This window comes from Ptychodera flava, chromosome 4, assembly GCF_041260155.1.
Source record: "Ptychodera flava strain L36383 chromosome 4, AS_Pfla_20210202, whole genome shotgun sequence".
NCBI classification, from domain to species: Eukaryota; Metazoa; Hemichordata; class Enteropneusta; family Ptychoderidae; genus Ptychodera; species Ptychodera flava.
The window spans coordinates 4,578,655-4,595,304 of NC_091931.1; the positions used below are offsets into that span (position 1 = coordinate 4,578,655).

General features: G+C 41.4%; 1 protein-coding gene across 1 annotated transcript in view; it reads right to left on the reverse strand.

Annotated features, from left to right (window-relative positions):
- Positions 1-16,650, reverse strand: part of LOC139130573 (probable ATP-dependent RNA helicase DDX60) — a 125,490-nt gene that overhangs the window by 105,388 nt on the left and 3,452 nt on the right. Inside the window, exons 2-3 of the mRNA XM_070696321.1 lie at positions 4,683-4,854; positions 4,160-4,281 (exon numbers count right to left, since the gene is read on the reverse strand). Coding sequence (XP_070552422.1) covers positions 4,160-4,281; positions 4,683-4,854 — 294 coding nt within the window. The remainder of the gene's footprint in view (positions 1-4,159; positions 4,282-4,682; positions 4,855-16,650) is intronic.

Here is a 16,650-nt window from a genome sequence, read left to right on the forward strand (position 1 = left end):
CCCGCCCCCCAATTACTTGTCAGTAATCAGGTTGTTACAGCCAATTATAAATTAAAAAACATTCAAATGGAATACGAAACAATTTCTGACCTCGATCTCGCGAGGTCAACTGCTGGTTATTACAACGGTGGAAAAAGTTACCTTTACGAGCATATACATTATTTTAGAACAATCCCATTCAAAGAATCGGACACGGTTATCAATGAAAATATAAATGTACCACGACGTAGCATTAGAGGTATCGCTATACTCTTCACTAAAAATCAGAATCAGGCAGAACTGAACAGTGAACTTTTCTTTAACCCCTCCATTGAATCTGTGTCTGTATCAATCGAAGGTATTGCAAATAAAGTGTACGCTCAGAAGATGATACCAAGACAATTTTGGAAAGAAACACGACGGTATTTTTGCTGAAGATAAAGATTGGTGTGAAATTGATATAGATGAGGTCGATTATTTGAAGAATAAATTCTGTCTGTTTATCGATCTGCGTAGTTTTAAAGATATTGAGTTTCATGGAAATGGTCTTAAAGTAATGACACAAAAGACGGAATTCAACTTGAAATTCTGAAGAAAGATACCGAGTGGGGTGGCGATGACGCTCACAATGATAATATATTTGCCCACATTTATGTTATCAGTGATGCCCAGGTCACTGTTGAAAATAGTAGATTAATGTCTTTACAATATTAACCATAACCATGACCCGTCGTCGTCCTATCGGCCATGTTTCTGCAACCATTCGCCCGTGTCTGGATTGTATAACTGCACACGTTTTATATCATTTGGCGCCATCATGATTTTACTACGCTTTTCACTACGGATTTCTCCAGCCTTTTTCCGTACAAACTGTACAAACTGTGCCGGCTCCGGCTTCTTCCCAGTTTCAAATAGATCTTTATAATCTTCAAAGTTCAAATGTTTTCTAACACAAACATCTTTCACCCCTTTATTTTTTTTCGTCTCCGAAGTTGGAGTTCGAAAAGCATACACTTTCGAGCGTATGCCGACAAAATCAAGAATAGGTTCACCATTCAACTCATCTTTAAATTTACCTATCACTTTTTTATTAATCTTCGGAAAGTTGGGACGGAGCTCATCCCACTAGTATCATATATAGACTTCTCACCATTCTTTTCCACATCTTCTCGGACTATATCATTGAAAGTGCTGACGCGTGAGCCGTCCGGGTTCGGGATCGGTACACTGTAAACAAACTGTCAGTATCCATGTAGGCTAATCGTATTCCAGGGAACTGCTTTCGAAAGTAATTGTAATGCGTCTCATACATAAGCAGCTTAGAAAGTTCCAGTACTGCGGCGCCGATGAAAACTGGTTTTACATATCTATGCTCATCCGTTTTCAGTTCCAGTAGGGCACTGTCGCAGGAATCACCATCCTCTTCGGAAGTTATGAAAGTTATATGTTTCATCTTTGGATTATACTTCTGAATCTTTTTACGTCCACTATCCGTGCCGTTCCAGTCCGAAACAAATTTAAAGTCTCTGTACTTTCGAACATCTTCTATTGTCTTACCGAACATTGCATTATTCATCAGCTTATAGAAATTCTTTTCAAAATCTGTCCTCCCCTTTGCCCTCATTTTAGTGTTAAAGTCAATATATTTTGCAAGACATGGAGCTTCATCGAAAGCAAGCACCCGATAAATCTTTTTCAATCTCATTCCCATCCGAAGATAGAATTCCAGCAACTTGTAGTGTAAGACATAGGACTCTCTATCCATCACACTTGTAATCAGTCGACCGCCCTGCTCGGAAATTCATAGTGATGCGGTGCTAATGAATCGCTGTGTTCTTCATGTAATTCGACCGGATATTCTAAGTCTACTTCTAGAAAACTTGGTGGAAAGGTGGCGCCAGGTCCCACGCCCCGCCAGCTCCGCCAGCTCGGGCCCCCGCTCCGCCGGCAGCCCATTCCTCCCACTCTTCCATCGTCATCCAATGAAGTCCGCCCGTAGGCATTGCCTGACTCATTGCCCAGCCGTAGAGATTGTTTGCATCGAGATATTTTATTTCGGTCACTGGCTTCTCTGGATCGTAACTAACGTAAGTATTCCCGCCAGCTCCGCCGGCGACGGCCGGATGATTTGTCTGTAAATAATGAATATTACACTGGCTGATACCGCCTCGAATTCCCCTCTGTACGAAATTCATCTGCTCAGCATCTTGAATGAGCCCAAATTTATTACCTGTGTAAAGTAACATAGCATCCCATGTCAAGCCGGGCGCTGACATATAGTGGGCTGGATCTAACTTATATGCTTCTAAACATGTGTCACGAAAATTTTCAAATATATTTGCAAGAAGTAGAACGTCAGTCTCACAATAGAATTCCATATAATCACGAATCGTCTTACATCCAACTTCGTCCCATACTCTTAATGCATGTTCGTAATCAGACTCCGAAATCCCCTCTTCCATCAATTCGCTATAAAATTCCTCCCTCTCCGGGAGCTCCTCCTCTCCCAGTCTGTCAACCGAGTCTAAATATTCGTAGGGGAAGAAACCTTTCGCTCTTTGAATGTCCGGGTACGAAAGTGGGGCCGCCGTCCACCCGTGGGTCTCCGGCACAGTTTTTGCCAACTTCGCCAATGACCCCATCATCAGCTGAGCACTGTCCATAAACTTTATAGAAAAGAAACGTCTCTTTATCTCCCTCTTCCCTCCGGCAACAACAATTGAGGCGTGAAAATAAATGTTTTCGAGAGACCCATAATTCCTCCATTGCTCGTCTTAGCTATAATTTTAGGCTCTGGTCCCCCTCCGGCGTCGATTTCATGTAATTCTTTCAAAATAAAAGAACCATCGTATCCCTTGAGGTTGTGAAAGTAGATAGGAATGGTTCTCGACGGCCGGCATCCTTCGCAATAGAAGGTCGCCTCCTCCTTCACTACTCGGTATCCTGCCGGCTCTCCACATGCAATACAGACTGGATCACATCCGTCGCGCCGGTAATTAGAAGGATCCCTCATCGGTATTATTTTCCAATAATACGATTTAGAATAATACTCGGCCCGTTCTTTCATATCCTTCAGAAAGTCTGTAACACAGGAGAGACCTGTGAATGTTCTTTTACCATAAACAGTGGGTGGTCGCCCTTCGCCCCACCGTTCCACCATAACATACGAAAGACAAATTGGAATGTGTCGGCCGGTCCCCTTCTCAATAATTGCCTCAGTATCTGCATAGACGACGTAGGGAGAAGGAACCTTCTTCCGATGTCCTTCAAATTGACACACTTCCTTAGGAAAATCTGGCTGGGCAGTGTCTGTTCCACAGTATACCTGATGTTTTTCTAATTCTTCTGTTGACTTAAAACCTCTTTTACAAACCATACAAATACACTTCCGTCTGCGCTCATTCTTTCGATTAGTACGAGAATTACGAAGGCGATTTTCCGCAGTAATTGGTACGAAGTGAGAACGGCCGCCGTCTTCGCCAACTATCAGTAAGATATTTGCTATTTGATTCCTATCGGCTCCGCCTTCCGTTCCGTCAGGGGCTCCGCCAGGGGCACTATATAACACAGTTATGTCGGACGGGGGAGCGGGATCATTTTCGTAGATCTGAAATACTTGAAGTTTGATGCCTGGATTTTGCTGCTCGAAGCGCCTGAATACAATCATATCGGCGGGCGTGGGCGTGGGTATTCCTCCCAACAGTAGTCAGCCATAAATGGGGCGTACGTATTCCATTTTCCCTCCTTACCTGACACATTTCTTTTCACGAAACTCGGGGTCGGCCAACTTTAAACTTGCTACGATGGCGTATTGAAAACAGTTCTCGCTGCCCGAAGGTAGCACCAGATCGCTCACACAATGCTTATTTTTTAACCATCTGGGAAGTTGGACTCGTTCCGTTCCCGTAGGAGCCCCAGCCCCGAGTAAAACTTCTACTAGATTACTTCAAAATTAAGTATCTCCTCGAGAACGAGACCAGAACCCTCAACATTTTCAATTGTATCAAGCATACGATCGTAGCGATCTATTAATTGTTGCCCCACATCCGATCCCGATCCTCTTACATCTTTTGTGTATGTATCATTTAATTTAACATACAATGAACGCGGTTGTGTATTACCAGGACTTCCATTTCGGTATAAACAGAGTACATCTTTCGTTCCGTTTCTTTGACCATACCTTCAATATCCACCAGCTCCCCGATATCCTCGACTCGCTTGACTTCAGGAAATTCTTTTCGTAAAACTGCTCCCTTGAATGTTGTATGTAATCGACGGGCCATCTTTATGATATATACTATCCTAAAAATTTTTAAATGAAAAATAATTATTCTATGATAGGTCATCAAAATCCACTATAATATTTTTGTCAGCATTTATTTGTTTATATATCTCACCTAATCTTTCTAAGTCGACTAGTTCTTCCACATCTTGAATTTCTGGTTTATTAGGCGCAGCACAAAATATTAATCTCTCAACAGTGAAAGAAAGAGCACGCTTACTTAAGCGCGGTTTAAATGCTAAGAATTCTATCTTACTACCTTTTCGGATATTACGAGGTACAATAGCAGGATTTTCTCGGACTGGTAGTAACGGACTCACTGTTTTAAAACCGCAGTCAATTTCTTGAACCATATCAATACATGTAGCGAAATCGTGATTTCTACCTCTCCCTCCCCCTTTTAAACTGAAATTTAAAATACCTCATGCCCGGCTGTGCCTCGCTCCCTCGCTTCTGATACACTTTAGATGGATTGTAAAATCCGCAGGTCGTTCCGATAGGATTCCCTTCGGTGACGGTTCCGATAGTATTCTTGGAGTGAGCGGCCAGGCTTTCAGCATAACTTTTAGCAGTTCTTGCATCGAAACTTTCACCTAGGTACGGAATATTATTAAATCAGTAAACTTTTGAAGACTAAGTTGCCACTGACACACACCCCATCACATGTAGCTGGATCTCTAGAACCGTACTTAGGTCCGATGTTGAAAACTACTTCTAGCTCACTGTCTACGTATATGAAAGGATCTACATATTCACCAAATACTAATTTGCCTCCATCATCAATTTTGATGTTTTCTCCGGTTTCAAGTATTTTTATTGCATCTGAAATAGAAAGGATTGTCATTGTCTTATCGTATATATCTTAATAAAAAAAAAATTTTAAAAAATTTCTATGATATAGTATCCCAAAATGTCATACATATTCATAAATGGACCAACTGGAAGTGGTAAGAGTTACGATGCAATAAATTTGGCGGAGGGACCGGAGGTGTATCACGTACCAGAATTTGACACTAGTTTTTCCAGCAAAATTGCCGACTTTTATAATGGGCGTGTCACCCCCGTTTCGATTGCCGATTTTCAGAATCAGTTTATAGAACATACTCTTAGTTTACAATGTCGGGCTGGGAAAGCCCCTTCAGAACAATACATTATTTGTGACTCTTCCATAATTCAACATCTGACTTTTTCTCGAATCCGGGGCGTTTCCACGGAGTCGGAAGAAAAAAAGATTGTTTCTAGAGCATTTGACCATTTACACAGTTTCATTATCATATTCAAAGATATGCCCTGGGATTATTGCAGGCGGAATGTGTTGGCTCGAGCCAGGTCGTACGAAATAACCGGTACCGCCTTAGAAGAACTAGAAGAGATTCACAACAAGTTCAAACAGACTTTCTTAGAAATTTGCCACGACTATAGGCTTCCATGTTTGGTAATTCAGTCAATCTCTTACCCCCCTCGTTCTCAAGAATATACTTAATCCAACAATTGATACCGAGACAGTCGGACCAGTAGAATATCCACGAGCTTTTGACTTTGGAATTGCATGGAGCGGCGGCAGCCAAGGATTTTTAATAGACGGTTTCAAGGAGGAGGAACTTGAAAAAGCGTACTTCCCACCTGGTCAAGAACAACTAGAACAACCTCGAGTCTCACTAAAGAACCTACACAAACTTCTTAACGCTTGTGAATCTGTGTGTGCTTATAATGCTTCGTTTGACCTACGAGCACTTGATATGATGCGAAGGAACCCTACGGTTCTGTAACACCGGACTTTGAAGTTACTTGTCTATGGCTCATGTCAGTTGTGTACATTATACTTCAACCAGAACTTATAGATAAAGCTGAACAAGGGGGACTCGAAAGAACGGACTGTGGTAACATGAGAAGTCGTTTTGAAGATCTTGCAAACTTAATATGTGCCTCCGGAGGAACTGAGGGGCCCCCACCTCATCCACATACGGCCGAAAAAGATGCAGTAAGTGAACATTACTTACGACAGTACATGATAAATACTTGGCCAGGTGGGGGGTGGAAGTGGGGTGGTAAACTGACACTTTCGGCTTTCAAGAAATTAAGACTTTTTCCATGGTACTTATTGAATAACTTTCGTAAATACTTACGTTAGTACTTACGTAGTACTTGACAAGTACCATGGACAGGAACTTACGTAGTACTTACGTAGTACCATGGACAGGAACTTACGAAGTACTTACGTTAGTACTAATAACATTTTCCTCCGGCTCCCAACTATTGAAACTTTCTGGATAACCTTTCCATTTTATCAGATAATATTTCTTTCCTCTAATTTTTTTCGTCTTCAAAATTCGTTCTACTCTGTACAGCTCGTCGCGTTCTGAAGGTGCGCTCTGAAGTTCATCAGAATAGAAAGTGCCGAGTATTTCCTCTCCATTCAGATCTTTTATTTTGTAAACTGGTGGCGTTCCCAAGCCAGCTGCGTACACAACTTTTGAAACCACGAAAATCTCCTCTGTCCAATTTGGTAAATATCCTTTCTTAAAAGTGGTCTTGTATTTTGTAATTCGAACCCGTTCTCCCGGCTTGAATTCAGGGTTGGCTCCCCCGGCTGCCAACTCAGGACCGAATAGTGTATAAAATGCCTGCCAATCGTTCTCCTCTGTTACGTCCCTGGGTTTCATTTTGATACTTCCGTGAACGGTGTTATTGTAATTCTCGAGAAGTTGTGGTAGAATGGGGAGCCAGGAACGTGTCTGTTTATATGTAAAGTATTTCCACATCATCGTCTTGAGGGTTCGATTAAAACGTTCAACAACGCTAGCTTTTTTGTCACTGTAGGTGTGAAACCAATGAATACCTGACTCCTGGAGCCACCCCTGCATTTTTCGATTAGTAAATTCCCGCCCCTCATCTGTCTGAAGTTTGTCGGGCCTTCTCCCAGATTTCTTAATCACATCTTGTAGTGCCTTCAGAGTGTCATCGGCCGTTTTTGACTGTATTGGCCTAGCCCAGGCATATTTACTGAGTACATCGATTACTGTTAGCATGTATCGAATGTTATGACCTCCGGAACGGTTCTCTTTTGCGAATACTGCAGGGAATTCCACAAGGTCTGCTTGCCACTGTGAGTCTATCGATGTTACAAAAACGCGTCGGCCGCCCGTAGCATGAGAACGAGGTACCGGTTTATGTAGATTATAAGTTAGCTGAGTTTTTAACCACTCCTTCACCTCTTTCTTAGTGACGTGGAGTCCGCTGGCCCGTGCTGCGTCATACAATTTTTGTACACCTCCAAAACCAGTTTTCGGGTTGTAATATAATTCTCTAAGAGTACCTTCAGCGGAGCTTCGGCTTCAGCTTCCATAATTGCTATATTATACGAATAATTTATGCCGTACGGAGGGCATCTATATAGTACCAAAATCGGCGGCCACCGGACCCTCTATAATCTCATACTATACGGATGCCGTAAACGAAATACTAGTTTACTGAATGGTCTACTTTTCAATTGCTTGATTAGGCCCACGGCTTCCTGTTCTGACACCTCCATTCCATATTCTTTTATAATAGTTTTGTTGTCTATCTTGTTCGGTGTGTAAAATAGTACTAACATCTGTATGTTTTCCCTGAATGGTTTACTAATACTAGTATATTGTTGAGTCAGAACCCAGACAGATAATCCGTCGTGCCTTGCGCTGAAACCAAGTTGGACTAAAACGTTACTGCGCTTCTTCATATCTTTGGACGAGGCGCAGTCGTCGAGGATTATTAAAGTGTTCGTGCCGGCCCATTCTTTATGCACGTAGGTTAATGTATCATCCACTGCATCGAGTCCGACTGGAAATATAAACACATTATCATCGGTGAAAATGAATCTTCTATTATACGCTTTATTATTCATGAATGTTGGGCAAATGAATATCACATATTCGAATTTCCTTAAGTACGGACCGGTGAGGAGGTCCAACATAAATTCTGTTTTGCCAGAATATGTCGGTCCAGTTATAATCATGTTGAATGGTGGGGTTACGTATATTGACATTTCCTCTGGATCTATATACTGTAAATTAATGAACTGATTCTGTCTTCTAGTTCTTTTAAGTTACTGGTTCGAGTTAGATGAAACCCAGTCACATCGACAGCATCTGAATGAACTATATAGTTAGTGACTTTATTCCAGTACCTACAATAGTAATGAATATTGCTAAAGATAACAAACCAATTTTACCATATTCGTGAATAGGGTCTACGCTGGTCGTAGATGCTGCCCGTTCCGGGGAGGGGAGGGGAGGGGACCGAATCCGAGTCGTGTCATTGTGAGATGGTGGTGGTCCTCCGGGCTCGTCCTGCCACTTCACAGGATCTCCCCCCTCCATCTCGTGTACAGCACTTTCTCGAACTTCCGTGTTTATATCACCGTTCACCCCGAAGGACATAGATTCTGTTGCGTATTGCAATTCATTATTATAACCCGAGATTGCCGGGCCCGAAAGGATGACCATCTCAGACGGCAAGAGAAGTAAATTGGGCGAAACTGCCATATCAAGTTTGACACCAGTATTCATTATTGTGTCTTGATATCGCCTATAACTAATTACTTTGTCGGTATTGCGAATTTCATTTTCGAGGAGAACGCCGAATTCTTTCGGACTTGCACTGCACTGCCAGTATCACCTACTATGGTACTACGAATATTTGCTGTGCGCCGAGTATGCAATATACGTAGGCTTCAAGGCTTTCATTGAGGCGAGCGAGACCGGCCTTTGTTAGTCCCGAGTCTCCCGTCAGAGGAATGAAACTATTGTATTGTCCCTCCGATCCATCATTTCGGAAGAAATAGTAGTGTGGTCTGTTCTTTGTCGGCAGTACATGTTTTTTCTTTCCAAAAATTGTATGTGTATAGAAAACGCCTCCGTCGGCAGAGAGGAAAAAGTCATGACCGTTGTATATCGCTTTTGGCTGTCGAACGGGACCACGATTAGTGTAATATTCATAACCATAACCAAGACCTTTATTTTGACCTTTTCGATATCGAAAGTCGGACTTCGTTGGACTTATATTTCCAAATTCTGTACTAGAAGTTCATATTGGACGAGATTGTACGGATTGTCGCCCGCTTTGAAGGTGGGGGTATCGTCTGGAAGTGCAACGCCCATTTCATGAAGGATCCTACGTATTGTAAAGTATACATGGAAACGGCAGAATGATCGTATTTGCGGAGGAAAATCCCCCCCTTCGGAACCGAAGAGATGGGTGAATGATATACCACAACCAGTAGTGCTGCACCATACGGCAAAATTTAATTGCTGGTCCCAGTATTTCATGTTTGGCCCGCCCAGCCAGACATTACTTTCTTTAGCTGATCGATGAGTGATTACATTATCTTTAAATATATCCCGAGGATGGAAAGTAAATTTATCTGTCGGCGTTACATATATTTCTAAGTCCATGAGAATAGGTTTTATTCCCCCGTCCGGTTTGGAAGGAATATCAGAATGCTGTACTGTTGGTATGCTCGTCTTATTCAATTGAAAAGCAACTGGGAATAAGTCTGTACTCATTATTCGTGTTTCTATATACATATAGATTTAAATGGAGGAGAATTTTCCATACTTCAGAATCCCTGTCGGAATCATTCTAACATTCCAGACCATGTTAATATTATATTTCGGATTCAGGTTTAAACGAATTTTTATTTTTTACTAAGAATAGATAACATACTGCAAACAATGGAGAATTTAATAAAGTCATCAGCAGCGGCAAATACGCGTTCCGAAGGGCCTTCGGAACTACCTTCAGACGCTCGATCCATAATAGAAACAAAGCGTGAAAAAATACTCTGTGTCATCGCAAGTGGACAAAGTAAGTTATTTTTTGGTAAGGAGATTTCAGTTGCTGACGTAGAAAAATGGGGAGATGAAACGGTGAATAAAGCATTTAAAGTCTATGAAGCGAAATACAGTTCTCTTATAAGTGATAATATCACTCAAAAGTTTCATAGATCTAGGAGCCCGCGCAATAAGTCAGGTAGTTCCAATCGATGATCGAGATAACTATGCCACTGATCTTAAAAAGGATTTTATTCTAAACAGTGAAATAAAACGATTATCAGGACGGATAGCGTACACGTGGGGGCCCCTGATTGCTCTAATTTCCACCGGTTTAATTACGGGTAAACATTTAAATTTTAAAAAAATCGGGTTTAATATAGTACCTGAAATAAATGGATTCAACTTCGCAAACGATTCCGACTCAGCAAACGGAAACGACCTCCACACCGCAAACGACTCCGTCAGGGACGACCTTCCCGACTCTGACACAGCGCAACATAGAGAAAGTTACAATGCCGCCGAAGCATCCAGGGAGAGTTGCTGCGGGCAAGCGACTAGCGGAATGGAACAGGCAAAACAAGGAGAAGAAACGCCAAGCAATGGTGGGGAATGATAGCGATGTGGTAGCGGCAGACCTACCGCCTACAATGAAAGAACAGTGTGATAATAATTCACGCGATAGCTGGTATAATAAATGTTATCTTGTTTTAGGAATTGTGGGAGTTTCATTGACTGCATTAGGGCTATATTGGGGGCGTGCTCGGCATACCCCCTGTCCTCCCCGGAAACGCGGAACCGCTTCAGAAAGCGAAAAAAACAGAGCACGTAGCAGCTCCTCCGGAACAGTTCGACAGGCGGGGGGGGGGGGGGGGAGGGGGAGGGGAGAGGGGGGTGTTCCAGCTCCTCTACATTGTATGAGATGGATTAACTCCCATATTTTTATTTTTTATTTTCTATTTTATATACTAGTCAGCAATCATGGATATTAAAACAGTTGTAAACACAATGTACGATGGTATTGTAATCGCAGGACTTGCGATGGGATATCTTATGATCTCCAGCAAATTTCTGAAAATAGAGGTTGGCGATCCAAGTCGTCCAAATTTGACTCGATTGGCAAAATTAGGCGGTGCGGACTGCTGCCGCGGTAGCAACCAAAGATCTCCTTGAACAGAAAAATATTATTCCTGCAGAACCTTATACTTCGTAATGGGCACCTTCGGAATAATATTCATCGAACATTTATACTTAGTAATATATACATACAACGTACAACGATGATCATTTGGATTGAAAGCCAACAGGTGAACCAGTCACTGTTAATTTTTACCCTTGCATTGACACAACACAGTTTACGAAGATAAGACTGCTAGAGTGCGGACTATATAATTCATGGCATAACATAACATCGACAAATAATGTAATAAAATATCAAGAAGGTGACCAACCGAAGAAGACTAAATCAATACGTCCAGGTAACTACAATATCGATACGTTAAACAAAGCAATCGGGTTGAAGCAAAAAATTAATTTTGTAAAAACATCTGCCGACAAACCACGTTCTTCTAACTTTGGCTAAAGATGTTAAAGTTTATTTCAATGCTACAGGTAGCTTTGCCAACGTAGTTGGTTTTTCAGATAAACCTGAGGACAACCCAGTTATAAAAAGTACTATTAGTCCGAAGAAAGTGGATTTCTTAACAGTCACTAAATATATAGTTCATTCAGATGTAGTCGATGTTACTGGAAATTGTTTCATTTGGTTCGGGTGCCTCCGGAGGATACATACAGGGGAAAGTATCGAACTGTTTACAAATACTTCCCATCCGGGATACGAGAGAAATAAGTGAAAAGGTTACTTACGATTTTAAAAACGGAGCAATTTCTATGCCATTGAGAAAAGGGGGAGATTACATGAATTCAATGCGTATCTGGATAACAGATCAGGATGGGAACATGATCGATTTCAATAACTGGCCAATTAGCTTTTGTATTGAATTATTGTAGTCCCGAAGCGGGCCCCTACCGGTGTAACCCTATCGGAAGATAAACCATCCCACGACCAATCCTCCAGCAATATATATCATTTCATATTTCTTTTGCTCAGGACTGGGTTGATAATAATCTGAGAATTGCGCTAACGCTTGCGCTGGACTTGACGTAGAGTTGCTTTGCACCGCTTCTGCTTCTTCCAGGATTTCTGCATCTGTATCTCTTAATTCTGCCGCAGCATGTGCGTCCTTTGCCTGATTTTCTCTTTCCCAGTCAGCCTGGAGTAATCTTTTTTCTGACCAGACGTTGCGATCATGTTCAAATTTTTCTAATGCTTTATCATGTCGGATCTTTTCTTCAATAAGAGCGTCACCATTACCAGAAAGCTTTTGTCCGATAATATTTCCTCCTGTAAATGCCGTTGCATTTAATACAGCACCGAGAACTGTCATTCCTATAGCTGAAGCCATGACTGTGTATTGTATATTACAAGGTATTATTTTAATTTTCACTGTATATAACATAATTATGTCTGATCCAAGTGGCTTCGGTCTAGGTACAATTCGTATGCAAAATCTTGAGCTTGAAGATCTGAGTGATGTTAAAGTTAACAATAATACTAAGATGGCTGCTAATCATAATAAGGATTACGTCCTTCGTTATAAAGACCGCGAAAATATTTCGTTTTAGCCAATGCCGCGGTGCAATCCCACGAGCATGCTGTAGAATTTTCCGAACTTAAAGACATTGATGAAACTGTAATTGACGCCACAAAGGCTTCGAATGATTCTACTCCTTTTGCTCTGACATGGGATTCGGCTAGTCAGAAATTCATGCCTTATAATGTGCCGCGTAACATCTTAGATATATTGGATAGTGAAATTGCAGGAGGTGTTGCTGAACCACCAGGAACTCCGAATGTGATTTATTTTGATAGCAATGTAAACAAATACAAGTTGCTAGATTTTCGTAGTTGGCTTACTCCTACGAATCCATACATTGCACTTCTTGGTATACCGATTCACCTTAAAATTAGTCCTCTTAATACAATAATGAAGGCAGATAATACACTAAGAAGGTGGATAAACGAGGGGGAGAATTATTGCTCGTATACAGCTAGCGGAGTTCCAGTTAGATTATTTTGGGACACAACTTTAAAGAAACTGGGTCTTAAAAGTGTCGGTGATGAGGCAGCTGTTCTCACTTTACAGACAGTAAATCAACAGATGACAGATAATATGAAAATACTTCAACATGGTACAGTTCTCATTAGATGTGTAAAGTTAGCTACTGGAGATGAATTTGACGATTTGGTTGGATATTATGCTATGAAAAACAGATAACAGAACAACTTGTGATATTATCATAAGTATTGATAAAGATCGGGGAGGGGAAATGAGTATTGAATGTTTTGTTGGTGGGAATAGAATAGAGAACGACTTAGGAACTACATTTGTACGTAGAGATAAAAGAGTGAACACTTTAGATATCAGTACCATTCATCTGAAACGTCTCATATTATTTGAAGTAATGGTCTTCCGTCACATTTTAAGTTCAGAGGAAATTACTAAAATTTATCTATCAGGTGAACAAGTTCGCCCCGATAGGAACTTCGTGTTCAACATCAGCTAGACTCCGTGACCGGCCGGCCGGACTGACAACGGGGTCCTTTATATAGGCTAGTTTGATGGTGATGACTCACACGGAATTTCCCGTACATGTTTATACATGTTGTGTATTTAGGTCAGACAGAACAAGTTTCTACATGTCCACTAGTGGTCCGTTCTAATACCCAGTGAGTCATAGCTACTGTATTGCGCAAGTCCAGGATCTGACTCAGCAGGAATTTCCCCGCTTAGTTCAGAACAATGCACTGCTGCGCGTGCGTGCGTGAGTTCGTATATAGGTCAGGGTATACTTTAGTTACATGGATGGTTAATTTTCCTTCACTTCATGTAGATAAATGAATAAAATGGGGTGTAAAATTCTTACTTCATCCCAGTTGACCACGTTTACTCTACTACTGACTTGTTGTCCGGACCAGAAGTCAGCTTTGTTGACACACGAAACGAAACGTAATCACACCACCGCGCATGCTCAACCACATCTACGCAAGTTTTACTGTGGCGTCCGTAGAAACCATACGCCCTTCGAAAAGGTCTGGTCCATCGAAATTGGAGACTCAGCTAAAAACGCGCAAAAGTTGGGTGAAATACCGGAAAGATATAAATATGTAAGTGTAATGAGCCGTGCAAACAAACGTCTTGAACAGCTAGACTAAGAACGGAGGCAGTCGATTGTGAGCTTCATGCAAGGCACTGCACGTTGTGACCGATGGTACGGAGATCAAGTTTGCTGAATGAATTGAGACCGAGAGAGAAAAACATATATATGAATTAAAATTCAACGCTTCACCATTGTAATCATTGAACTAGTCGTTTCTTTCATTATGGAGTATAATGAAAATTTCGTTGAAAATAAATGACGGGACTGATTCTGCTCCGGCTACTCAAACGAAGTTTTGTGTACGGCCAGGCTACGCTGCAGGCAACACAGCCTATCAACTGCGCATATCGTTGCCGTACGGCATAATTGAAAACGCTCAGAAAGGAAAAATTATATCTTGAATGCAGTACAAAAGTCTTACTTATTAAATTTAAAAGTATTTCCAAATAATATCGAACGTAACGGGTATCTAATCCTCACAAGAGGTATGTAAGGGTGCCGGAAATCGACAAGTGCGGGGCCAAAGTGAGGGCCAGCACAATCAAAGTGCGAGCGAATGTGAGGGCTTGAAGTGAGGGCTCTCACATCGAAGTGCGAGCAAATGTGAGGGCTTGAAGTGAGGGCTCTCACAATCGAAGTGCGAGCGAATGTGAGGGCTTGAAGTGAGGGGCGCCTTGAACCGATCAAATTCGGGCTCAGACATACGAAAAATGAGAGTCAAAGTCGTTTTCAACGTTGAATAAAAACTTACTATCTCCAGAACAAGGTCGCGGCGCGGCACAGCTCTGTGAACAGTTGAACGGCTGAGCGCGGAACGAGTACACAATGACCTGCGTACAGATCATGACCCATTACATCACTTCCGTCTTTTTCGTTAACCTTTCCGTGTTTGTTAGTCATTGCATTTCAAATATCACAGATATCCTTTTTATTATAAATACATGCAACTCAAGCGAGCGATACTTCTTCTGGTACCATTGTAAGCTTACGACTATAGCGCGACTGATAAATGTGACTTCAGTTAAACCAGTTCACGACCTGGGCACGTGAACTCTGATACTGATCCGACATGACGTCGTATGCGGAGTTTTTGCCGGAGAATTTTCGAAGAAAGAGGAAACTTTTTTGAAGAAATTTTAGAGTGGCTTGTTGTTCACCAGATAAAGTAAGATCATGGGAAAATGTATTTTTGGAGACTTGTCTGGTTCTCTATGATTGATTTTTTGAGGATAAAAAAAATTCAATAGCTACTAAAACTGAGAAATCAGACAACAGCAAATGACAAATTCTTTTTTACGTTTGTACTGACAGTATGCTTTTTATTTTCTCTGTACACAAAGTTTGATAATCATTTCAAAAGATCAATTTCATCAGAATATCATGGGTCATGAATGCTTGTAACCTTTACATTTTGTTAACAATGATGGATATTTTACCTCAATAAAGAATGCCATTTTGGTCAACGAGCCCTTGAATATTGTTCACTGAATCAATCCCATGGTCAATTATATTGTCACAGAAATCATAGCTATCTCTGTGTAGTCAGCGATTGACCAGTCATTAGATAGAAATTTGACTGTCTCCTTTGTTTCATACTATATAATCAGAAAGCTCTGCGACCTGAATTGCATCACATTCATACGTTGATTGTCTGTAGCGGAAATGATTGTGCCGTCTCTGGCTCTGAAACTTTTAAGCCAACGACTTGATGATTAGAACAAGCAATCTATCGGCGAGCAACACATCGCGACCGAATCACTTGCTGTAAAACGAATATGCATCACCGTCCTATGCATGCATCGTGAATCAGCCTTGAGATAAACATAAACTCTGTGACAGGCATATAGGATGCCAAAGACATTTTGTGCATTTACGTTTACAACAACCTAGACTTAGTCGATCGTAAGAAAGGTGGTGTTGAAACATATTTCAACTGAACGCAGTGGCTATTTCCCAGTAAAATACGTAACATTCTCCTCTCTCTCTCTCTCTCTCTCTCTCTCTCTCTCTCTCTCTCTCTCTCTCTCTCTCTCTCTCTCTCTCTCTCTCTCTCTCTCTCATGTGTCAATATCGGTGTGGTCGAAATGATCATTGCAGTTTAATCTTGAAATTGGTCAAACGTCATAACTAGACACTTAATTAATTATTGTCATGGTCTGGAGCAAGTTATCAGCTTGTATAAAAGTCGGAAGTTTTTGCTTCCGAAGGGGCGCACGCGTAAAATACTGAACGTGTAACTAAAACTCACCGTTGAAAATTTTCAGACATTCAAAATTAAGCCGGTTGTACTGTCAACAATAAATAAGACAGAGCAATACTGCCGACCTCAAAGACTCCGCGTATTTTTTCAACCTTACC